The sequence below is a fragment of the Saccostrea cucullata genome, unplaced genomic scaffold (assembly GCF_032062105.1).
Source record: "Saccostrea cucullata isolate Sc308-1 unplaced genomic scaffold, CSIRO_AGI_Scuc_v1 ctg3568, whole genome shotgun sequence".
Classification (NCBI taxonomy): Eukaryota; Metazoa; Mollusca; class Bivalvia; order Ostreida; family Ostreidae; genus Saccostrea; species Saccostrea cuccullata.
This window is the reverse complement of record NW_026932483.1, coordinates 8,330-35,466: the sequence shown is the minus strand read 5'-3', so window position 1 is coordinate 35,466 and position 27,137 is coordinate 8,330. Positions and strand designations below refer to the sequence as shown.

Below are 27,137 nucleotides of genomic sequence, written 5' to 3'. Positions count from 1 at the left end.
ATGGACACAGGGAATGATGCGGACGGGACAAATCGCCAATTAAAATGGTTTTGGGTAGTATTTGAGGTTATGACATGTATGCTCCAAGATGTTTTATGGAAAGAAATCCGTCCAGACAGATTAGCTGATGCTGTGATGAATTCTAAGCCTTTAAAGAAACGTTTTAAGAAATTGAATGCTTTGGATAAGATAATAAAAGCTAAAGATTCACAAAAGCCTTATGAAGACTTTGACATTTCTTTGCTGTACGTTTGCCTAAGAAACACATGTCCCAAAATCAAACCAAAAAAGGGTTGGGAACAAAAACCAAAAGACAGTGATACAACCATAGGAGACGACGTCGAACGAATTCGACATTTTAGAAATGATTTGGTGCATGCTTCAAAAGTATTTATGTCAGCAATGGAGTCGGAAGAAAACTGGGCAACTGCTGTCGATATTGGCAGACGTTTAGGAGAATATGTAGGTAGGAACGTTAACTATGAGGAGGAAATCAAACGATGCCAAAATAATTCAATTACTCCTGCAATGAAAACAGAGGTCACAGAAAAACTAGAAAGACTGGAAAATGAAGTATGCCTTTTGAAACTTAAAGTGACAGAAAGTTGGAAATTACGATCAGGTAAGTTGTAATTTCACCTCTTGATAGACAGTTTTGTTTTCTAAATATTGATGTAAAAATTTTAATTATATGCCATATATTTGTTAATCGATAGATTAGATTTCTGGAATCCATGTTCAATGGACCATTACACGAGCATTCACACGTGAAGAAGACTTAATTCATTGTAAATTTAATAATGGTCAAGTTGCTATTAATTGATTCATTAACTATAATTTATTCATTTGTTTATCTTTTTATTAAGAAGCATCAAGTCAGGCCGAAAGGAAAAGACAAAATCTTAGCATACTACAACATCATATTGTTCTAATTTTAAATGAGACATCGAATTCTATCAGAGAGAAATCGAAAAAATCAAAGATAAAGAAAGTTCTTCGTAGATTTAAAAAGCACGACGACGTTTTGAATCAATTGACAGAGACACCCGAATTTCAAGATCTTCTCAATAACCTGACTGGAAAAATATTGATGTGTGCGAAGGAAAAGAAAAACGAACATAAGATTTTTGCAATTTATTTGAAGTTTCTCTGTGAATGGGAACGAAAATATTCCTGTTCAATTATTTGTAGCCCCGGATGCATCTCACTTGCTGTGAATTTCCTTTCAATCGCGGAAATGGATTTATTTTTGTCGGATTTTGAGAATGGAAATATTTCATTAGATCTCCAAGAAGTACTTCTTTATCCACCGTTATTGTCCTTATTTGATCTCCAGGAAGGAGATTTGGACTTCCGCATTACAATTCTAGAGGTAGGAAATATCACCAGAAACTTTATTCATGAAAAGTTAATTATGTATAAAAATTGTATATAGCAATAATTTTTCAAGAATAAGACAATGTAAATTTTAACTTTTAAATTACACAATTGATATTTTGAGATTCTTTAAAAATATTGGTTTTAATGATGAAAACATTAAGCCGAAAAGAACGCTTATCCTGAAATGACACTGCACCAAAACCAGTAATTAAGTTTGTTGAATAATTCACAAATGTCTCACAAGGATGCTGATATGAAATTCTTCATGTCTGACGAAATTCTTTCTCCCTTTGAAAATATAGCACACACTTCGATTTTCATCGAAAAATGTAATTACATGAAAAGTGAAATCCTATGGCAGACCTGTTAGCCTTGCTTTCTGTTTTCAGTTAAGAAAAAAATTACTGACGAACTTAAGACTTTCTATACTGTAGATCACTATATTGTCGCGACACCATATTTTCGCGAGATAGATATTCAGTATTTATAAGCGAGACTAAATTTTCTATTTTTTCGATGTGGTTTCTATGGTATATAATCTTTAACAATATAAATAAACGCGAGAATAAATATTTTACAAACGGACAGTCTCGCGTAATTATGCAAATAAAGTTCTCGCGAATAAAAAGTGTTTTTCAGTATGCTCTACCTAAGATCAATTTCTAAAACGAGACAATCTATTGACAAATAAGTTGCTGAAACAAGGATATCAACATCTTATTTATGTTAACATTTCGCAAATTCTTTGGTCGATAAAATTTCCTTTTCTGCAAATACAATTTATCATTATGTTTGAATTGAATATGAATGCAAAATCATTTGTTTTTGGTGAAAAAAATGAAGATGAAATTTCAGAATATTTCAACACTATGCTGAATAGATATTAATGAAGCATTATATTTATAAAGTTCGTTGTCAGAATACCTGTTCACCTATCCAAAGTTTTTTGAATTTATTTAATTCCTATTCTAAAGCTTTGAAATATACTGTAAAAGATAATTTAAAAAACTGACAGATTTTAGTACTTTCTGACAGAAATGGGTTGTTATATTTTAATTATTTTACTTCATTATTATTATTTTCATAAAAATTTTTTTGGCAATCACTTTAAAGTGTTATTAGTAAATCCCTAAAAACTGCACTGTTCTATATTCTTTCTTCCTCTCCCTTCTTTCTGTCTTATGGCGAGCTTAAACAACACTGAATATGTTTTAGGACACAATATGTAAATATAGAGCTTACTCTTTCCCTCTCTCTCTTTCATAATAAACTTTTACACTGATTTTGAATATGTTTCAACTATATATAATTAGTTTATTCTGATTTATTTTGTTCATACATTCATGCAGAAGTTTGTACACATGCTTGTAATATGTGTGAAAGTTTCAATTAAAAAAATTAAGCCGAATGTTGACAGGTTATGTTTGCTCCTCCGTTGCACTTGTTCCTACCTTTGATGTTTTTAGAGGACCCTGATTGTTGTGTTCCCAATATGTGTATTTTTGAGCTTGATCAGTGTTCGTTATCTTCATATTTTTTTTATAAAACAAAAACCTCAAGAAATACTGTTTCATTCAAGAAAATACTGAAGTCTTTTGAATAAATTTTAATTTAATTTCAGGAGGATCAAGATGAAAAGTCGGAGGAAAATTTATTCAATGAAAGAAGGAATTTCCAGGAAAATAAGAACTGGAATTCTTTGGATAAATTTTTACACATTGATTGCAAAGCATTTCTTCGAGCATTGTTGAAACACATCCAGGAAGAGGATCTAGGAATTGCGACCTCAAAGGAATCACAAAGAACAAAATCACGCAAAGATACAGCAAGAGAAAAAAAGGAGGTTGAAAATTTGGCGTTAGAGGAATGTTTTAGCATATTTCGAAGCGGAGTCTACAAAGATTTTATATCAGAACCAAAACTCGGATGGGAGTCTAGAGAATTCCCCCGCGGTAATCAAACGAACGTAGCAGACGATATTTTACGGCTGTTCTTTTACTGGGAAGAAGTACGTTCTAAGAAGGACATGAAAATATCAAAAGCAAAGATGGCAGATGTTGTCTTTGTACTACAAGAAATAGCTGAAAGAATGGCAAGAATTTATGGAGATTTGGGTGTTGATCTCCAAAATAAAGTGGCTGCTCTTACAGGTAAACTTCGCCTCCTCAGTGTTTTAGGAATATTGGCGTCTAGAATGTAATGTTTTAAATGTGGACTTCTTCTATATCTCTAGAGAAAACTTAGTAAAATCAATTAAATTCAAAAATTTGTTTGTTGAAATTTGAAGACGACGCCTCCATCTCTGAAGAATTGAAGAAAACTGACGAAACCAGCGTAAAGGACTTCGGTGAAAAGTAATATTATGGCACTCTTAAATGACATTTCCTACGTTTAAAAATAAACCTATTACAAGTTTGGATTTATGTATTTTTATTAATAGTATAAAATTCTGATTTATTTTCCCTTATCTTTTCAGAGAAGATATGAGGAAATACAAAGAGTTTTTCGAGAATCAGGACCTAGAAGATACTAACGATCTAATTTCTTTCAAAGAGGTACAGTATGTTGGCGTGCGTTTTCTTTCATTGTCAAAGAAATTTCTCTGTTCAGTTTCTTAAATAGTCTATCAAGTGATAAGTGATGATAGCGAGAAGAGAGTTGTGTATTATTTTCTTCTTGCATCATTTTTTTTTTGCAGACTCTTCAAGACCTTCGCCACAAAACGTTTCGAGCATGCAATGCAGAACTTCTTCAAAACTATATGATGCCTATGAAACAAGCTCTTGAGCACGTGAAACGGTAAATTTAGCTACTTTAGGCAGTTTAACGCGCGCGTGCATAGATAGGCCCATGGCCTGTAAAATTTCTTAACGTATGTTGTATCGATAATTGATTACTCGGAGTTCCTTGGATGGCTAGTACATTGCATATAACCTCGGACGTAACTTAGGGTTTTCTACCATCTTACTGATTTAGTCGTGTGATACTTTTTGAATTTCTTTCAAATATCATATAGAAGCCAAACTTCCTTATCTCAAACCTGATGGGACTGAGGAAAAACCTCGAGATATCCGAGAATTCGAGATATCGAAGGTAAAATACTTAAAGAATAAGGAGTTGGGACTTCCCAATCACTTCGTCTTCGACATATCCATGGTATTTGGGATATCGGAGTTCGAGATACTGAAGTTCATATTTATTATTGTATCTGAAATCTGAGTTACTTTATGGCACGCCCAACACTTGGGTCTTGCTTTCGGGAGCATTTTAGATGTTCAAAGTAAATGGACAATTGATTTAAAATTAATTCAGCAAGTACTAGACAAGTAATAGACATTTTACATTTCATACATTAATCAAATCATAATTTTGAACGAGACGATTTGTGTTCTGAATTTAGTGTCATCAAGATAAGCCGAGAATTCGAGATATCGAAGGTAAAATACTTAAAGAATAAGTGAGTTGAGACTTCCCAATCACTTCGTCTTCGACATATCCATGGTATTTGGGATATCGGAGTTCGAGATACCGAAGTTCATATTTATTATTGTATCTGAAATCTGAGTTACTTTATGGCACGCCCAACACTTGGGTCTTGCTTTCAGGAGCATTTTAGATGTTCAAAGTAAATGGACAATTGATTTAAAATTAATTCAGCAAGTACTAGACAAGTAATAGACATTTTACATTTCATACATTAATCAAATCATAATTTTGAACGAGACGATTTGTGTTCTGAATTTAGTGTCATCAAGATAAGCCGCTGAAGAACGTTTTTTTCTAATAAAACCATCTTCCGAAATCTCTTCTTTCATTTCACAGAGTAGCCAAATCATCTTTTTGAATTGATTACTTGTGCCCCATGGATGTGCAGCAATGTTTTGATTGAAATTTTCATCCTGGAAATTATATTACTATGGACGAAACCTTAAAAATCAAAGTACTCAGAAGTACAGAGAGCCGGGCTCATTTACAGAGTAGAATTGATTTCTTACATGAATTACGTTTATATTCTGATGAAAAAATTATTTTAAAACTATCAATATAAATGACAAGCACTGACAGTAAGTTTTTCAATCCTAATACCACGGTCCGATTTTGTCAGAATCAGAATTAATCTGGTACCGCAGCTGAATGTAAACAAACAGGCCAGTCTGGTTCCCTCTCCTGCTTTAACTCGTATGTGTAGAGAACTACGGTAACACTGATTATCAATAATCCTTACGCTAATGAACTATGTTCTTCGACTTATGAAGTTTTCAAAGTCAATACTACTAATGTTTATTTTATATAGATAAAACTTCGTTTTATTTTTGTTGCTTTATTAAGCGTTTGTATTATCTCAAAAGCGGTTGAGAGTAAGAACTGTTTTTGCACGTAACTTTGAAATGGCGACTATGGGGTTAACATCCTGCCTTGAACAGGATCACATAAGCCGGTGTAAAGACGAATAATGACCCCCATCGAATAATGACCAAGGGGTCATTTTTCAACAAAAAATGACCCCCACCCGTAAAAAAAAATCATTTTTTGTAGAAAAAGGGTCCTAGGGGGTCATTATTTTATATGTTAGTCCTATAAAATAATGACCCCATTGAAAAATTACCCCCTTCAAAGTGATACAAAATATACACTCTTTGATATCTTTTTTACAGCGAAACTAATTTTTACATTTTCTGTAACCAGAAAAATACAAAAAGTCGTATGAAATAATTAAGAGATTCACGTAGTCTTTCAATGCTAAAATTGTGTTTGAAAAGAGATTCTTTAATTGTCAAGTAAATAAAATTTCTTTTTAATATTCCTCCTTATAATGTTTGCTTAAAGAATGATATTCCACTTGTTTTTGAAATCAAACCATGCAAAAATCAGGTTTAAATACTCTTTAATAGGAAAAATTAAATTTTCCGTCATTTCAACTTTTAGTTTGTTTAAGTTTGGCAAATCCTATTTGACATTGAAAGAGGAAGAAATTTTTATCCCCCCCCCCAAAAAAGAACATAACGTTAAATCAAAACAAGAAAATAATAATAAATGAAAAGCAAAAATATAAATAAAACTCTATACCTTTCAATAATTCTGAAAGAGGCTCTAGATAAAATATTGAAATGAAGTTAAGCCTTCACACAAGTACTATCATATCATAATTTACTTCGCCATGATTAAAGCATACTTTAAATGTTGGTGGAGGTATACTTGAAAGTATTTTGCCAAAGTAACAGTTAAAAATTAGTAGAATAGAAGATTATTTTTAGCTTTTTTTTAATTCCTTCTTATAGAAAATAAAGATAGGGTGGTTTTTTTTTTGCTTTTCTTCAATATCGACTTCCTCCTAAATAAGAAAGGGGGTGGGGTAAGTATAAGACCTAAAAATATGCTCTGTAAAGCTATGGGCTAGTGTAAAATACACAGTCATTCTAATGCAAAAACTATACATGTAGACATAAACTTTTGATTTAGCACACAGTATTCATTACATTTCTTTTAACGTAGAACCTACTTCGTATGACATCATAACTTGTAAATGTGTTAAACCTGTGCTAACCCATTAAGACGTCATAATTAATTCAATGCCACTTTTTCCCGTACTTGACAGCTTCAATAAAAATGGTAGAAAATACTGCATTTTGAAATTCACAGAATTCAATCATGCCAACATAATCTTGATTCAATTCATATATTTTTTGGTTTATAATGCTTAATGGCAATATATTTCTGGAATAAGAGAAAACATGTAGGCACCTTTTATTTACTAGATCTAGACCTGAAGTTGACAAACCCAAGACTATCTAGTGTAATGAAATTACAATGTACATACAACTTTCGTAATAATTTGAATGGTATGTAACCATTTTGAAGGAATGCAAAAATCGTAAGAAATCTTTAGTTGCCAGCTATATAGTGTAATATCTTGATGAAATGTGTCTAAGTCAAAGATGTACGTGTTGTAGATCGTTTGATCGTGTGTACATTTTTGTGATATCTATAATGAAATGATGTGCATTCCTTTTAACAATTATTTGTTACCTATTCATATTCTTGGTGTTTGATTACAATTTTTCTATCAAATATGATCTTTTTAAAGAAAAAGTACAATTTCTGATAAATATTTAATCTGAAAGTAACCCCAAACAGTCATTTAATTATTAAATCCCGTGTAAATGCAAAAAGGTCAAGAATATGAGTATCGGTAAATAGCCTATCTTTCATTAGTTAGAGGGGAAAGGTATATATTTTAATCATTTTTTGTAATCATTTGGCTATGTTCTTCATCATATTGAAGATTGAAAACATTGTGACAAAGACGTCTAAAAAATATTTACAAATATAGGGTGAATAATTGACTAAAAATAATAGAGTTCATTTGACTATTTTTTTTAATGGTGGACTTATCTTTTATATTAATTGAATAAAAAAGAAATTATTCTTGATAAAATATTGTTTAATATTATTCAGTTAAAAAAGTTTATAAACGACGATGTTTGAAGAAGTATTTTTGTGATTTTTCATATTCCCTTTATGACAAGTACCCCTAAAAATATTTGAAAATGTGACGTCGCAGTATGTAAATACCATACCAAGTTTCACAGCCTGTTCTAGATTAAAAAACAAGAAAACATATCATGATATCTTAACTGATTGATGAGCAAGTACTAATTTCTCATCTTGAAAAGTTTGAAAATCTTGAGACAAAGACTTTTCCGACATAGGTTCTACCTTAATTCTTGTTATACTCCACCCTTTTACTCAGTTCTGAGTATATTTTTCAGAGAATTTAATATGAAAATCAGAACAAACATGTTCATTGTAACAGTTGTAACGTCTTCTTTATAATGTATATTAATATGAAAAGTTAATTGAAGACCATTTCTTTATGTCCCCGTAATCGAAGATTCGGGGGTATATAGTTTTATCGTGTTCGTCTGTATGTCCGTCTGTCTATCTGGCGGTTTGTTTGTCCGCAAAAACCTTAACCTTCACCATAACTTTTCATTTATTGGAGCTATGACTTTCATATTTAATATGTATATTCCTTGTGACAAGACCTTACTTTGGGTACCACCAAATTTGACCTTTTGACCATTACCTTGGAGTTTGTCCCATTTTACACAAAAATGCCAAATTTTTACTTTGGCCATAACTTTTAAACGGTAGATACTAGTACTCTCATACTTCAAATATGTAGTTTTTTGGCATTACCTTTCATTGGATACTAAAAACCTTGACCTTTTGACCATGGAGTTTTCCGTAGTTATGAATTTTTTTTTACCTTGGCCATAACTTTTGAACGGTAAGGGCTAGGGTATTCATACTTCACATATGTAATCCTTGTTACATTAAACATTTTCTTAAGAAATCGTCAACTTTGACCTTTGAGTTTGACATACCTTTCAAAAACTTATCCTTAGCCATTACTTTTGAACAAGTGGTGCTAGGGCTTTCCTATTTTGCAGTTGTATTTCTTGTGAGAAGACCCTACTTTGGGTAACAATATATTTAAATTGCATTTAAGAAAAGTTTAATCTTCGCTATGTTGCCATACAGGGGCATAGCTATTTCACAAACACATCTTTTTATATATGAGGATTTGCGGATAAGAGATGGATACCTCAAAGCGTAACAGACGGACGGACGGACATCCCAATCACTATATACATGTACCCTCCCGCTTTTCAAGCGGAGGATATAATAATATATAATACTGCTGATTTTTTCTGTCAGTTCGATGAATTCCACCATCAAAAACAATGTTTACCTAACCCTTAAGGCTTGATAAATCTTTTACTCCTTTTGATTCTGAATCATTGCATTTACCTTAAAATATAGCTATAATTGTATAATGTTATGAGATCAACATATCATCAGTTTATTCCCAATAAGCTCAGGTGAGCATTTTGGCCAATATGCTTCTTTATCCAATTTTTTTTTTTTTTGCCCCCTAAAAATTTTAGCTTTAATCTACAGGGGGTCATTTTTCTACCGGGGTCATTTTTCTTCACGTGGGTTCTGCAAATTTTTAGGGAAGTGACACTTTTTCTACGGGCAGAAGGGTCATTTTTCTACGTCGAATAATGACCGGGGGTCATTTTTCGCTGTCGAAAAATGACCCCCGGTCATTATTCGATGGGGGTCATTATTCGTCTTTACACCGGCAATTGCTCTTTGAGCAATAAGCCCAGCTAAAAATCAAAAACCATTATTTTTTAAGGAATTCCCTCTTAATTACATCTTCCGTAGTAGTCCAATCACTTTGGAACTAAAAGTTTTCTGTAGATGTGCAGTAACGTTTCTGAATTTTTATTTTTCATCTATAGGAGGCATGGGTACCAAATAAACTTTTTACACCTCTTTTAACAAATTCCATGTTTCATTAAATTCTTTAATTCCAGAATAGAAGTTATTTCATTAATATTGGCACATTCTTGCTTTATCAAAATAAGTACATAATGGTTATAAAGGCACACTCACCCCCCCCCCCCCCCCCCACGACATAGGATTTTCGAGTTTGCACAGTTTAGGTTTTCTTTCTTTTGTCAACCTTTTTTTTTAAGGTTGCCACCATCATTCTTTAAAATCGTTGCTACTGGCTTATTGAATGGTGTTTTTTTAAATAAAATATAAATTTGATTCTTAATTTATTTACCAAGGAATGTAAAATATTAATTGAAAAACAAATATTTGTTTTTATTTCCATCTCTTGACATCATCGATATTGTATTCCTTCCCCTCTAAATTTTAATTTCAATTTTACTGTTTTCAATGAAATTGATCCATATGAAATAGAGAACTCTTTTTGCAACTAGAACAATAGATTCAAATGAAGAATTAAATAAATAAAAAAAACATGAAGATGAAGATACATGTACCACATTATAATTAAGTTTTTCATTGATGTTTAAATGTATTAAATAATATAGGTCATATTAATTTCTGTATCGAAGGCAAGATTTGGAGATTAAATTATATGGAAGTGCAGAAAGAGCTCTGATTTGGATCCAGGAAACAGAAAAACTGCTTGAAGTAGAAGCTATAGAAAAACTGAAGGTAAACTGGAAATTTGTCTTCAACGATAAAGATAAAGTTGAAAAAAAGACCCACAATTTTAGTAATACCCGGTACGTTAATTGCTCAGATTCAGATACAATTCTTATAATACTTTGGGAAATTTGAAAAGCATATTTAACAAGAGGTCCATGGGCTTTATAGGTCATCTTTTTAACCATTGAATTTGGTCTATGTTTTAAACCAGAGGCCATGGCATTCACTATTTTGAAAGAAGTACTATTGCACATCATAACTATACATTTAGCATGCTTAGTTTGGTTTAAACGAGGGCTGTTAAAAAATTACGCGGACTTGTTGCACAGGAAAAATATTTGACAAATGTCACACATAATATAAAAGAATCTTTACTTATATGGTCTTCAAAATTTCATATCAAAATGTTGTAAATTGGTATCAGTTTTGGGTGATTTATCTGGACATATCAGTAAGTCACGGAGCAGCAAAATCTTCGACGTCACGGGCATTATAAAACAAATCTGAGCTTTCATTTTATCAACATTTTCCAAGAGTTCCAGTACAGTTTGAGTTACCTTATCTATTCAACATCCATACACCATTTCTTGTCAAGCTTATAATCTATAAAACAAGTAAAACATATTCTTTTCTGTTTTAAAGCCGAAAATCGCAGGTATATATGAGATATAGTGTGACATTGGTCACTCTCAATCACTTTTTTAGCTCACCTGGGCCGAAGGCTCAAGTGAGCTTTTCTGATCACATTTTGTCCGGCGTCCTTCTGTCTGTCTGTAAACTTTTCACATTTTCAACTTCTTCTCAAGAACCGCTGGGCCAATTTCAACCAAACTTGCTACAAAGCATTCTTGGGTAAAGGGGATTCAAGATTGTTCAAATGAAGGGCCACGCCTTCACTCAATGGGGAGATAATTAGGAATTAATAAAAATTTGGTGGCATGTTTTAAAAATCATCTTCTCAAGAACCACTGTGCCAGGAAAAATGAAACTTATATGGAAGCATCCTCAGGTAGTGTACATTCAAATTTGTTCAAATTATGACCCCCGGAGGTAGGGCGGGGCCACAATGGCCGACCAAAGTTTTACATAGAAATATACAGGAAATTCTTTAAAAATATTCTTCTCAAGAACCACTGTGCCAGGAAAGATGAAAGTTATATGGAAGCATCCTCAGGTAGTGTACATTCAAGTTTGTTCAAATCATGACCCCCGGGGGTAGGGCGGGGCCACGATGGCTGACCAAAGTTTTACAATGAAATATATAGGAAAATTCTTTAAAAATCTTCTCAAGAATCACTGTGCCAGGAAAGATGAAACTTATATGGAAGCATCCTCAGGTAGTGTACATTCAAGTTTGTTCAAATCATGACCCCCGGGGGTAGGGCGGGGCCACAATGGCCGACCAAAGTTTTACATAGAAATATAAAGAAAATTCTTTAAAAATCTTTTTCTCAAGAACCACTGTGCCAGGAAAGATGAAACCTATATGGAAACATCCTCAGGTAGTGTACATTCAAGTTTGTTCAAAGCATGACCCCTCGGGGTAGGGCGGGTCCACAATGGCCAATCAAAGTTTTACATAGAAATAAAGGAAAATTCTTTAAAAATCTTCTTCTCAAGAATAGTAAAGCCAAAATTGATCATATTTATATGGAAGCATCCTCAGGTTGTGTAGATTTATGTTTGCTCAAATCATGACCCCCGGGGGTAGGGCGGGGCCACAGTGGACGACTAAAGTTTTACATAGAAATATATAGTAGAATTCTTCAAAAAATCTTCTTCTCCAAAATAGAAAAGCTATAATTGATCATATTTATATGGAAGCATCCTCAGATAGTGTTGATTCAAGTTTGTTGAAATCATGCCCCGGGGTGGGGATGGTGGGGGGGGGGGCAAAATGGCCAACCAAAGTTTTACATAGAACTATATAGGAAAATTCTTTAAAAATCTTCATCTCAAGAAAATCAAAGCTATAATTGATCATATTTATATGGAAGCATTCTCAGGTAGTGTAGATTCAAGTTTGTTCAAATTATGACCCCCGGGGTTAGGGCGGGGCCAGAATGGCCAACCAAAGTTTTACATAGAAATATATAGGAAAATTCTTTAAAAATCTTCTTCTTAAGAATAGCAAAGCCATGATTGGTCATGGGACTACTATAAGATTTAAACTTTTTAATAATAAACCAATTTCTACTTTTTCCTAGCCACAGTGCTCAGGTGAGCGATGTGGCCCATGGGCCTCTTGTTTACAGTCCGGATAAAGTTTCCGTCGATAATCTTCATCCCATCCTCCCGAATAGCCCTTTTACAGAGGTTTAACGGTCTAAAATTCAAATTTGCTATTTGTAGGCAAATGACACGAATACCCTAGTTTACTACATGTTTTATTATGCATGTTTTGGATTTATGTTGACGACACCTTGAGCATAACACATAATTGATCAGAAAGGTGGTGCTCCATAAATTCAGGAGACGTCATTTTCACAGTCATTTTCACAGGAATTGCATCGGAGAAAAATCACTTTATTTCTGTAAATACCTCAAATATCATGTCAGAAATTTAAATACATAATAATAAAACAATATAAAGATACAATTGAGAAAATTGTCGAAAAATATTGCGAATTATGGAAAATTAATGAGTTAAATTTTGGATTCCGCAAGTTTTTGTTTCAAATGTTTTGTCGTGCGCCGTACCTCTCCATCAGCGATATCAACGCAGAGATAATTTTAGGAGAATTTTTTTAAAATACAAAAATTATGCTCAAATTGTATTGGAATCTTTGAGATACATATTTCTGTGAATTTTCATAACTATATGACGTCTGTAAGAGTAAATCAGGGCAGAGTCCGCGTAATTTTTGAACGACCCTCGTAAATACTTTGTTTGGTTTATATATACTTTAAGATAAGAACATGCATTTCAATTAATTAGTAATATTTGACAATAATCAGTTGAGCCCCCACTCCACATGAACACCTGACCCTGGATCGACACATTTCACAATTTTGGAAAAGGTCTTTATATCCTCTTCAGCCGGGGATAAAAATGAAACTTCGAAATGATAACTTTTTCAGGGATTTGATGCACTTCGGTCTGAAATGGATGGGCTGCTACGTTATGTTTCCTCTGTTATGGACCAAGTGCCATCAGAAATGGAAAGCATAAAGAAGAAACTCCGGGCCGTGTACTCTAAAGTAAAGTTATTCAATGAGTGCATATCAAACAAAGAGGAAAGGTAAGACATAAACTGTTAAATATACATGTATGCATCAATGAAAATATGTGTCAACATAATCATGTTTGTTTTTTTTTATCCCCCACAACTATTTATTTATGCTGTTTGTATTATCTTTGGATTAAATTAATATATTTTCTTAGATTTAAAATCTTTTTTCCAAAATCAATTCAAAAACATAACATTTAATTAATTTAATAGCTGTTCTCGATGTGTTCATCAGGGTTGCTGTATCTAACTCTCTCACAAGCATCTTTGTCACAATGAACTATGAAAGCTTTCGTATTAACTGTTCAAAATTTATGATTAAACTCAAGTTTTTGTTTTTTTTAAAGAGGTCAAACCCACAGGTCAAGGTCAAAAAGTAAAAATATTGGTATCAATGGGAACGTCATAGTTCATGAACTTTTAAAGTATGAAAGCCCTGGGAACAACTGTTCAAAAGTGATGACCAAGGTAAAGTTTGATAATTTCTCGAAAAGGTATGTCAAACACCGAGGTCAAGAGGTAACATATTTTGGACCTAAAGAAAGGCCTTGTCCCGAGGGATTTCAAAAAATTTGAAAACCATAGCTCTAACCTATCAAATGTTATAGACAATGTTATAGTTTTTGTGGACACACAGACAGCTAGGCTGACGGATGGACTACGAAAAATATATATACCCCGATTCTTCTATTACGGGTGCATAAAAACACTTATGAAAGGTATAATGACCAAGGTCAAATTTTGCAAAAGTAGGTCAAATTTGAAGGTCAACGTCAAAGGGTAAAGTTGTCGGACGGTATACCTAATAAAGGTCTTATCACAAGAAAAACACGCGTGGAATAGGAGAGCCCTGGATCCTTTTGACAAGATCCTTTACTGGGTATGAAAATATTTGACCTCGTTACATTGACCTTGGAGTTTGACCCACTTTTCAAAAAAACTATAACCTTTGGCCATAACTTTTGAACCATAAGTACTAGGGCTATAAATTTCAAAGGCGTATGTCTTGTGGCAAGACCTTCCTTTGTATACTAATAATTTGGCTTTAGACCTTGACCTTGGAGATTATCCCACTTTAAAAAAAAAACGAGACCATAGCTTTTGAACAGTGTCTACTAATGCATTTATATTTCACAGGTGTAATCCTTGTGAGAAGTCTTGTCATACTTCACAAACACATCTTGTTTATTTTAGAATGAAAATATACAGAGATATACCGAAGAACGAGTCACATAAAAACTCAGCTAGCGTGATGCTTTGAGCTTAAAACCTTCATGCACAATTTTAAGTTCAAGATTGGTAATATGACAACCACTCTGGAGAGTTAGGTTCAATCAATTATATTTTCATATTTACAGAATCACCATAGATATTGATTCTAGAGGAACAATTTTATCATCACCGATCCAAGGGCTGTCTTTGCAAATGTGGGACAACAATGATAGAAATGAACACATGCCTAATCTAGACAGGTCTCTTTTTCAAACCAGTGTCACTGAAGTCTTTAGATTTACATTGCAAGGGAAACCTTACACAGTTCATAGCAAAAATGAGGATGTCATATTGGTTCGCATTCAGATGATAAACTTAAAGAAACCAAATGGTAGACAGTGGCTTTCTAAAGTATGTCATAGAGACATCTGGACCACCATTGAAACACAGACCCAGGTTTGACATTTTTTCTGTAATTTACATTTGAGAAATTCTAATTTGACATTTTACCTCACAATATATTCGAGTGAAAGAATTTTAATTTTGCAGGATGATTGGATATTTTTTGGGATAGAGGCCTTGGAATCATTCTTTATCATAGAATCTGCTGAAGAAATGCCAATGACGATTGACCCTAAAGGAGGAGTGTATATGCATGTTTCAGACCCTAAAGCTCAGATTGAGATACCGAAGGATGCGACAGTTGAACGTCAAATAGCAAACGTTTCGGTGTGTTTTTGTATATATATATATATAACTTGATTGTAAAGCATCTGAAGATTTTTAAATGAAAGCGCTAATGCTTTACTTTGTTGTCTTCGTGTTTTCTTTTTAATTATTTTTTACTATACTACTATACCGACCACTGTGAATTCATGGACTTCTGTATATATATATATATATATATATATATATATATATATATATATATATATATATATATATATATATATATATATTTTAGGAATGAAGCTTATTTCAACTTTTGTTATACCATATAACATAATTTGGTGCAGTTTACGCTTTAGAAACCGCGAAGCTGAGTAATATGTTTTTGACGTAACTCGCTGTGACGTACGCAAATTATTTTATACAAAATGGATAAAATCTTTTACCTAATAAAATTACATATAACAACTAAAATTAAATTAGTTTATATTAAAAGGCCTATATCAAAGGGTGAATCCTCCTGAATAAAAAAAAAATTGTAAATCTCTCTAGACAAGAGATCTAGTTCGTCCGAAGGAATTTCTAATTCGTTTGAACAAATATCTAAATCGTTCGAAGAAATTTACTAATTTTTCTAACAAATAACTAATTTGACCTTTACTCGGCACAAGCGACCATTGAGCTGTAAGGGTTCTTCTTTTTCGAGCAAGCACCTTTTGCGATACGGGACCTCGGTTTATACAGTCTCATCCGAAGGACCGGTCTCACGTGGGATTCGAACCCGCGACGTAAGGATCGACTCCTTACTTCGTGACTCTAGAGCAGACGCTCTAACCACTGCGCCACGCAGGCGAATTATTTTATTTATAATCATCAATATTCTGACAAGAAAACATTGATATAACCATCAATTGACGCCCGGGAAATTTATAAAGTAAACAATGAAAATGAGTCTTGATCTAGTTTGATACTGCTTCGATATGTGTGTTATTGATGGTGACGATAGTGTCGCGAATATTTTGAAAACTTATATGTCGGATAAAAATCAAACAAAAACTATACTATTTTAAACTAGATCAATTCCTCAAGTAAATGTTGGCTTCATAAAATATAAATTGAAGTTAGACACATGCATCACCTACAGGCACGTAGCATCGTTTTTGAAAGTGGGGGTGCCATCCACCAGAGAAAAATTTTTTTTTGTTTACTTACCTGAAAAAGTTGACAAGCAAAAAAAAAACCGCAAAATATCATTTGCCGAAACTCGAAAATCCTATTTCGTCGGGGGGGGGGGGGGGGGGTTAGTGGCCAAGTTTTTTTTAAGGCCAAGTAACTTTCACTTCCAATTTTTTCGTACAATTCCTTGATATCACTATACTATAGTAGAAAGTGGGGGGGCCAACCATCCTTTCAATGAACATTTACTATGGTAAAGGTAATGTTGGGAAAAAAGGCCCCCCTGCCCCCCCCCCCCCCTGTTGCTACGTCCCTGACCTATATTCAAAAATGTATCAATTTTCAATTTTAGAATATAAAATACGAACTGTGCAGAGTACGTTTTATGCGAGAAGTAAAAGTCGATGTTCTAAAGAAAAAAAAAGGAACCTGTCATTTTTTGATAGTACATGTATATGAAAGCAACTTGATATATTAAATATGAAAAACATATATATTTTTACAGATTCACTTTATGGAAGTAAATGTATTATGTATCTCGTAATTTATAAACGAAAAGAACATTCTGCTTTACAATTTTTTCAATGTTTAAAAAACCTTTAATTCTAAATAACTACTCCCACCCCAATCCCCATACACCAACACTTAAACTTATATGTATAGAGAAGCCGGGTGTCCCGGGCTGCAAAAAGATACTGCTGAATGTTCTCTATCAATTCCATTATTGATTGACGACCCTTTCGGAATGCAGATGTGTGTCACCTATCTGTTGAGTATAGGAGCTGTTAGCGTTTAAAAATTTCTCCGAGGCTGAAATTGTTTTTAGGCCAAGTTGCAGTGCCTCAGAATGGAGTTCCTGGTTGATCTGCTGCCAGGGTATATGGCTTGTGTTATCAGCTTTGCACAGACAAAATTTTGTCATCATGCAAAGAAGCTGCCTTTTCTCTACCATTTGCATTAAATTTCTGTACAATTGCCATGTACTTAATCATGATTCGAAAATTCTCTCAATACATTGACACAGAAATGTGTTTATCAGTTGATTGAAAGATTCTATGCTCTTGTGCTGAAGAGTTATTTCATTGTTTGGACCTTGCCCTTCCTGCAATTTTGAGTATGGATTTTTGAACAGCAGAGCACCAAGTTGGATATATTCTTCTGCCCAAATTTTTGCCTTCAATTTCTTGTGCACAATCCTAAGGGACGACCTGAAGATAATGGAATGGTTGCATTTATAACATTACCAAAGTTGCTGCACTGCTTGTACTCTGTTGACTAGGCTCTTCTTGATAGACTGTTGCTACAGCATTGTTAGTTGGAGGTGGTTGACTTACATCCAAGCTGGTTACGCTAACTAGACCCTTGCTCCGTTGGTGGATGTGAAATATCTCCCTTTAATTTCTGAGTTACCATTTCTACAATGTTTGGCCAAAGGATCATCAGATTTTATACACAATATGAAGCTTACAAAATGATTTTATAATGACTCCTTGAAAGTTTCATAAAAAATTCGGTTTAACAGAGGAACTGCGAATAAGAGATGGGTACCCCCAATCATATGGAAAGATTAGAAGTGTCTATTTTTTGTTTTGGAGAACCCGAAATATACCCAGTATATCCAATCAAATAGTATAATGGTAAATGTAGTAAAAAGGTGCACAATGGCAATTTGCAACAAAGATTCATTGTAAGCCTCATTAAATTTTATTCAGTGGTTTAAGAGGAACTATAGATAAATGATGGGACCCCAAAGCTTAACGGACGGACGTACAGACGCAGGAAAGGACAACAGAAACCCCCAATCACACCTCTTTTTAAATGGATGATATAATAAGATTAAAAAATATAAATAAAATAATTTTAATTTACCCTACGACAGTCCTCTGTTTGGGTTCTTTTTACAACCAATGAGTAATTAAAAGGGTAGAGACAGTCATCACCTGTGACAAATCCAAAATACTGGTAGTTCTTTTTGGGAGTTCAACGAAATTCCTATTTTTTTTATGTCTATGTATTTTTAAAAAAAAATTAGTTTCTAATTACACAAATGATAAATTTTGTAAAATGTGTACATGTTGTTACAGGTTGTCTTGATGGAAACACCGTCTTTCTTGGGATTTACAATGATTTCAAAGATAGTTCGAACCTCTGCACACTTTTTGAAACCAGTTACCGTCCACTTTCCTGAAACAATTCAATCCACTGATAGTAATTTAGCCTCTTTCCACTTCGACATTATCCATGAGAAGTTGACGATTGATTTCACTCACACCATCAAACAAGAAGGGGGATGTTTCATTGCCCTTGTCTCGGAATTTAGCGAGTAATGAAATCGAATTTTTGAAAAATGATATTTTCATTCAAAGATGATAAATAATTATTCTATGATGATCTTTCCTTTGATATTCTGTACGAAAAACCTTTAAATGAATGCAATGATAAAGATACAAGCTGCTCTGTTGTTCTTTCAGGACTGGCATCGTTGCTGTTCCTAAAAGCTATTCCCAGCAAAGTGGAAGTTTTATCCTTCCATCTCATGAATATAAGCAGAACAGAAAAATGGAATTCAAATGCAAATCACTGACATATGTTTCCAAAGAAAGAGAAGACTTTGCCCAATTATGGTGTGAAGTTGTTTTAGTAGATAACATAGATGAAAGAAGAACGATGATGAAAATAAAAAATTCAGAGTTCATGGAATTGAAAGAGTCCAATGACTTTTTTCTGAAAGAGGACGACCGTATACGTGTTAACGTTACTGGATTATTTAACAATAGTAAACAAAAACTGTATAATATCATTAGATTCAATGTTTCAACAGACAATCATATCATTTTACCCTTGGAAAAAACGGGCAGGGAGATAAACTCCAAAATTTCGTATGAAAAATGCATTGGAAAAGATAAATACTTGTGGCAGATGTCCGTAAATATCGAGATAATAAAAACAGCAGCCGTGAAATCTCTTCAAAGACAACGCACAAGGGAAGGTACATGTATAAATTTAATATTTTGTTCAATACATAAATATATTTTCATTAAATGAATATTATTTTCATTTATCTCTTTAAAAAACATTGCCTTTTATCTGTCCTTAAAAAACTCTATGACATCATTGTTATAAGTCTGCGTATATATTACCAATTCAATCAGCACTAGTTGGATATTTAAAAGATCCAAATGGCCATCAGTTGAATATTTAAAATATCCAACTGCCTTTTGTTTGGATATTTAAATATCCAACTGAGGTGCATAAAGCAAACAAAAAAAAAACAATGAACAAAAGAGATAAATCAATTTTAAAATGTATTTCCAATGCATATGAAAAATAATTATTACTCCAAATTTGCCACACTATTAGAATTAATTTCCAGTGCACACGGATTTATCGTAATTACGTCGCATTAATCATGTTTCAAATGCACTTCCACTGCTCACAGAAAAAATTCCTCCAAATTTTACTCCCTTTTAGAAATGTTTTCGACCTCACATCACTTTTTGACACTTAAATACATTTTAACCTTGAATCTTAAACTACATCACTTACTGCTGAATATTATTTCAGGGCCCGTTATCAGTAAATCCCTTCACATGCTTCAGATTATCCGAGATTCATCTCTGTTTCATACTTTTCCGGCGTACTTCCCCAAATTACTTAATTAATTGACGGTCAATCTATTTTTCGACACCGTTTGTAAACCACTCTAATTTACTTTGGATTTTAAAATATTCCTCGTCTGATTTCATGTCTGTTCAGTACAATGAAAAGGGTTGAAATGAAATCAGCACCATGTAGTTTCATGCTCACTAATCCACGAATAAACGGAGTGTTCGATTAGGCTATTGTTTTCTGTCACGGTTGGATATTTGAATGTGCTACATCACTATTGTATTACAGTCAAGTTTGATATTTGAATGTGTGAATGTTTTTGTGGAGCCAAATGTAGGAATTTTTTAAAGTAAGATAAGTAACTCGATAGTGTTGAATAGTTTAGAGAAAATATCCCTTCCCTTCCTCGGGCCTTCGACCCTCGGAGAGAGTGCTTTTTCTAAACCATTCAACACCATCTCGTTATTTATCCCTTACATAAACGGCATTAAACAAACAATGACTGTTTCATATGATGTGCCGTTTTGGTATTTACTTGCAAAAAGTGATATCACCTGTTTCAATAGGTGATATCACTTATTCGAATAGGTCATATCACCTATTCAAATTGGTGATATCACCTAATGGAAATAAATAGATGATCTCACCTATTCGAATAGGTGATATCACATATTAGAAATGAATAGGCGATATCACCTATTCTAATAAGTGATATCACCTATTCGTGATGAATAGGTGATATCACCTATTCGAATAAGTGATATTAGCTATTCGAATAGGTGATATCACCTTTTCAATTTGAATAGGTGATATCACCATTTCGAATAGGTGATATCACCATAGTTTCATCAGTTGCATGTGCATAAAATGACATACAGTATACGTCTATAATACAATATGATTATATATAAATCAAATTTAGATCAAATGTAATTTAATTTCATTAAATGTAATATAATTTCATTAAATGTAATTTAATTTTATTAAATGTAATATAATTTCATTAAATGTAATATAATTTCATTAAACGTAATTTAATTTCATTAAACGTAATTTAATTTCATTAAATGTAATTTAATTTCATTAAATGTAATTTCTTTTCATTAAATTACATTTAATCTCATTAAATGTAATTTAATTTCATTAGGAAGTCTATGTAATGTAAACGTGCGATAAAGTAGCATACACGTTAAGCATGTTTTATCAAGATAACATAGCTGTATATTTTTAAGGATCACCGGAAAACACCAAATTTTTGTATATTTGTTGGAAAATAGGTAATAATTTTATATAGAGAGCTTAACCGGTTTCATGGAAATAACGCGCTCACAATAGAGCTTGTCCGAAAACTTTTTTAACAACACTCGTGTATTGTGAAACAGAAAATGGTAGCATTTTATCTATTAATTTTTTCATTACAGTTTATGAAGTTGTTATGTCGTCTACAGTAGAAAGCATTTATAATTTGTTTTTTTAAACTATGAGATACATTTTTTTCCAGGTTTTGCCCTAGAGGAATTCAAGAGTTTTCTTCATCACTATGAGCTCGGAAACTTAATTGAGACGTTTATAAAAAATGATATCACCGGCTTGAAAGTGTTTCTAGGATTAAGCGAAGAAGATCTAAAAGAGCTATCTCTATCTTTGGGACATCGCAGATCGTGTTTGGCCGCCATTAAAGATTATAGAGAAAGACATGGAAAATAATTTTTTTAAAAATGAATAAAGGAAGGGATTTTAAGCATTATGTTGCACATGAATGATAAGAATATTTTTTTCTGTAAGACTAATTATACCAGGCAAACTGGATCCAAGAAGCTATTTCGTCAGATGCTCAAATACATTAACTGATCTTTGTGGCATGTTTTGTTTTTCATTTTCTTTCTATATCATCTGCTTGAACCATCATTTAAAAAGGTTGTGAGTTATATTATTTCTAAGGATCATATCTATTCGATATTTTAGGGATTGTAATTTTTTGACGTTCAAAATTCTCGGTTCTTTGCTATTCAATTATTGTACAGATAAAAATGCAGCTTAGCGCACTGTTCCTGCTCTGCTAGACTGTTTACGTAGGTCGAGAGTTTAACAAAGTGTAGGGTTGGGAGTGAGTATCATTAATAACATGAAGTGTTCTTTTACTGTTTTATAACACCGATGAAACCGAGAGGGCTATAGGTTTCCTTTACATCTTTCCGTACATCTGTCTTTCTGTCCTACTAGCTGTCTTCTGTGTGATTCATTTTTTTAGATAAAGGATTTTATCGCCTGTCCCTAAAAAGGCGTCAGAGCATAAGTTAGTCCAACCATGTGCCATATATCTATGTATAAGAATATATATGTAGAAGTTCTGAAAATATTATGTTCTTTAAGTAGTGTACTGTATATTTAAAAAATGGCTAAATAAATCATACCGGCAAAAACTTTTTTTATCAAATTATCAGGTAAGTGCTTCAATATATTGTAATCTGCTACAGAAGATATCAATGATAGATTTAAAGACCCAGTAAATAGAAAAATTGTGAATTTTTGTGTTTTAGATTTGTCTTTGTTGTAGTTTTGGATATATTTTCTGCCTATACCATTTACCATTCGAAAGAATACGTCTCTTGTTTATTGACTTTTTAAAAAATCCTCAAGTTTATGAAAAAGAGTTCTTGAATGTACAGTATTTACACAAATATATTATACTGATTTCATGTATAAACCCGTAGGTAGATTGTTGTATTTTGTAAAAAAAAAAATTGTGAAACACTTGAATATTAAATTCTTCATGTAGAACAAAGCAAAGAGATTTCTTTCATAGACCGATTTTTAATCACATCTGTCCTCTTTGAATTTTTGATTTGAAAATAGTCTTTTTTATTAACTACTAGTATCTCAAAAAAAGAACTGTGAGAAAGCAATTATATGGATTTACTCTATTGTTTAAAAGAACCATCTCAAAGTTAACATGAATTTTCATATACAGGGTATATATATTATACTGATTACATGGATGAAACCGTCGGCAAATCGTTGTATTTTGTATAAATTTTGTAAAACACTTGGATCAGAATTTGTTTCAGTTATTGATTCTTGGAGGTTTTTCTTCTACAAGTCAACTAAACAAAATTAGCGGCATGCCTTCTAACATCCTTGCGTCTCCATATGAGTGAAAAAATCTCGAGAGGGACGTTAAACAATATACAATCAATCAATCAATCTAACATCCTTACGTCGCGGGTTCGAATCCCACTGTGGGACGTGGAAACCGGTCCTTCGGATGAGACCGTATAAACCGAGGTCCCGTGTCGCAGTAGGTGCTGGCACGAAAAAGATCCCTCCATGCTCAATGGCCCTAAGTGCCGAGTATAGGACAAAATCTGCAGCTCTCCACCGGCAAGTGGTGGCGTCTCCATATGAGCGAAAAATTCTCGAGAGGGACGTTAAACAATATACAATCAATCAATCTAACAGACCCGCGTGGCGCAGTGGTTAGAGCGTTTGCTATAGAGTCGCGAAGTAAGGAGTCAGTCCTTCTGTTGATATGCCTATCAGGGCTAATCATAGATGAAACATTTCTTACATGAACACAACGTTTATTCAAGCATGGCGTCTAAACATAACAACAAATTACAAGCATCCCGAGCCCAATCATAATACATCAACATCCCCCTTCTACGAAAGATGTACATTGTATAAACAATTAAACTGAACATTTCCCAAATAAATGATCATTAACTGTTAATTAACTTTCTAACAAAATAATCAAATAGAATCAAACAGTATCTCAATCAATTTTGGACATAGTCTTTCAAGCATGCTGGTTTCCTACGGATCCTTGATGACGGTTCACGCGATATTGGCATTGCACGAGTATCTGGTGTAATATCCTTCTGAGGCTTGCTGACGGCAGTTTCTGAAATCGAGTTTGGTACGCAATGTTGTTCGTTCGAGTCTGTAATCACCGGTATCTGTTTGCTAGACATACACTCGTTTGGTCCACTAAACGGTTTTGGAAATTCACAGAGTTCACGTTTGCTGATTGGTTCATCACGAACTGGAGATTGATCATGAATATGGGTCTGTATTTTAGTTGGTCTAATATGAATTCGGTTCCTTCGATATTCGACTCCTTGTTGGTCCGCAATAACGTATGTTCTCTGTCCAAGTATTTGAATCACTTTCCCAAGCTTCCAATTTTGTCCTTCCCGTTGTTGGAAATAAACGGACTGTCCAATATCGACTTCAGGTAAGTTACGTGCTTTTTTGTCGTAAGATTTCTTCACGGCAATCTGTCTGGATCTGTGTTTGGACTTCACTATTCCAAAATCATTGCTCACTCCAGATCTCATAGGGAGTGTAGCACGTATCTCTCTGTTGAACATCATCTGTGCTGGACTTAGACCGGTATCCTGCCTTGGAGTACGATGTTGTTTAAGTAACGCTTCATACGGGTCTGTTCCATCCTCCTGTGCTTTTATCATCAGTGTTTTGATGATCTTCACCGCAGATTCAGCCTTTCCGTTTGCTTGCTGATGCATCAGAGATGAGAATTTGTGATCGATCTTCCAGGTCTTCACAAAATCCTGAAATTCTTGACATCGAAATTGTGGTCCACCATCCGGTATTATAACGTTTGGTATGCCAAATCTAGAGAACTGTTTCTTAAGCAATGAAATCACTCTTGTGCTTGTCGTTGTTGGTAGGTAATCTACCTCAATAAAACTGGAAAAGTAGTCTACCGAGACCATGTAGTGTTTTCCTTGTATCTCGAATAAATCTAGTCCAATTTTCTGCCAAGGAAATTCACATGTTGAATGCTGAAGTAAAGGTTCCTTACAGTTTCTCGGTTTTCTTTCCTCACAAATTCCACAATAATCTGCAATCTGTTTAATGTCGGATTTCATCCCAGGCCAAAAAATAACACCACGAGCTCTCCTAATCATACTGTCATATCCTAGATGTGCTTTGTGTAATCGCATCTTCATTTCTGATCTGAGTGCCTTTGGAATCACGATTGCTTCACCTTTCAAGATGAGTCCATCTTCAAAGCTTAGTGTGTCACGAAAATCAAAGTAATGACGCACACTCGTTGGAAGATCTTGTTTACTGTCAGGCCATCCATTGGCTATGGTGTCGGCCAATATTTGCATCTCTGAATCTTTAGCAGTCATGTCCTTAATTTCTTGAATTCTGATATCTGGTACATCATTTTCTCGTAGCCTCGGGACAGATAGAATCCTATGACGCTCATCTACACTTCCTTCCGTTGTCATGAGAAAAGCTCGGCTTAGCGTGTCCGCTATCACAAGGTTTACTCCTTTCTCAAATACGAATTCTACATCATATCTGAAGTAACGCATCATAATGTCTTGCAGTCTTTTAGGTGCTAGTCCTAATGGTTTGCGCAATATAGCAGATAATGGTTTGTGATCATTATGGATGAAGACTTTCCTTCCATAAGTGTACTGATAAAAGCGTTCAAGTCCATAGAGAACGGATAAAGTTTCCTTTTCTATCTGAGCCCATTTTCTCTCTGCTTGTGTAAGAGCTCTTGATGCGTACTCGACCGGCTTTCCATCTTTGAGTAGTGCGGCACCAATTCCTTCTTTGCTACTGTCGACTTGCAATGTGACATCCTTTGCTGCTTCTTTACTGTCACAACATCCAGCAATAATAATGTCATCAACAATGCTAAACACACCTTCCAGTCCTGATAATGCTTCGTCTAGCCGTCGCTGGAAGATTTCACTGGATACTTTCAATCCAAAAGGTAAACGAGCCCACCTGTATCCCCCGAATGGCGTTATCATAGTAGTAAGTTTGCTCGATTTCTCATCAAGGCGAACGTGCCAAAACGCTTCTTTAACGTCAAGTTTGCTAAATACCTTAGCATTCGTTAGTTTTGGAAGTACGTCATCTAATACAGGTAATCTGTAGTACTCTCGTATCAGAGCTGTGTTCAGAGGTTGTGGATCTTACAAACTCGCAACTTTCCGTCTGACTTGTGAGCCACGGCCACCTGACTAACCCACAATGTTGGTTCTGTCATTGGTATCAAAACACCTCGATCAACAAGTCTGTCAATTTCTTGCTTAACTGAGTCCTGGATAGCAATCGGTATTTTCCTGCACGGAAGTACTTTGGGTTGAATACTGGGGTCAACTTTCAGAGTTGCTATTCCCAAGTCACCAAAAGGCTGTTCTAATCCAACTTTAGATATGAACTTTTCACTGTTCACAGTCACAAGTCCCATGTCTTGAAATGCATCTTGCCAAGTAGACAGGTAAGATTGTTTTGCACTACTACAAATCTAAGTTTCTGGACGACAATGGAACGCATATTGATTACATCAAGATCAGCTTCACCGAGGGGTTTCATATGAGTGTTGTTCCACATGCTAAGACGAATGTTTGACGGACGACACTGTTCCTTCTTCACATATTTCTGACAAATGGTATTTACGTCAGCTGCACTGTCCAACTGAAAACATACGTCGCAATCATTTACGTTCATAATCGCAGTGATGTCTTTGCTCTGTTTGTCTTTGCTTTTCAACGCGAGAAGCCAACTGTCTTCTAACTCTGGACTGTCTTCACTATCTTCACCCACTGCATGTATTTTCTTACATTTGGACTTAAATTGATTTCTCCTGTTGCACTTGTCACATCTTTTGCCCAATGCCGGACAATTTGATTTGCCATGTTCATGTTTATAACCACAGAAATCACACTCTTTCTTCTCCTTGCTCGAAGGCTGTGAATCACTTTTCTGTTTGTGTGTCACTTTCTGCTTTGTGAAGTTTTTCTGTCGTTTGTTTGTAGATAGTTTATTCAC

At 34.0% G+C, this 27,137-nt stretch overlaps 2 protein-coding genes across 2 annotated transcripts; one reads left to right on the top strand and one right to left on the bottom strand.

Moving 5' to 3' along the window:
* LOC134235239 (uncharacterized) lies at positions 1-22,578 on the top strand. Its single transcript, XM_062717372.1, has 13 exons — positions 1-622; positions 867-1,372; positions 3,002-3,530; positions 3,668-3,734; positions 3,857-3,935; positions 4,079-4,179; positions 10,323-10,425; positions 13,501-13,661; positions 15,008-15,317; positions 15,411-15,590; positions 18,791-19,029; positions 19,178-19,695; positions 21,817-22,578. The coding sequence occupies exons 1-13, from the start codon at positions 1-3 to the stop codon at positions 22,020-22,022; spliced, it is 3,621 nt and encodes a 1,206-aa protein (XP_062573356.1). The 3' UTR covers positions 22,023-22,578.
* A 1,513-nt stretch (positions 22,579-24,091) lies between these two features.
* Positions 24,092-26,113, bottom strand: LOC134235237 (uncharacterized protein K02A2.6-like). The gene has a single exon (XM_062717371.1). It carries the CDS (start codon positions 26,111-26,113, stop codon positions 24,092-24,094), a length of 2,022 nt encoding a protein of 673 aa, XP_062573355.1.
* Between the last annotated feature and the right edge of the window lie 1,024 nt (positions 26,114-27,137).

Excerpts from the sequence above, each read along its gene's own strand:
- LOC134235237 (XM_062717371.1), bottom strand. The coding sequence starts at position 26,113 with ATGATAACGCCATTCGGGGGATACAGGTGGGCTCGTTTACCTTTTGGA.
- LOC134235239 (XM_062717372.1), top strand. The coding sequence starts at position 1 with ATGGACACAGGGAATGATGCGGACGGGACAAATCGCCAATTAAAATGG. Across the intron at positions 1,373-3,001 it reads TCCGCATTACAATTCTAGAG|GAGGATCAAGATGAAAAGTC; the intron begins GTAGGAAATATC and ends ATTTAATTTCAG. Across the intron at positions 19,696-21,816 it reads AAGACAACGCACAAGGGAAG|GTTTTGCCCTAGAGGAATTC; the intron begins GTACATGTATAA and ends ATTTTTTTCCAG.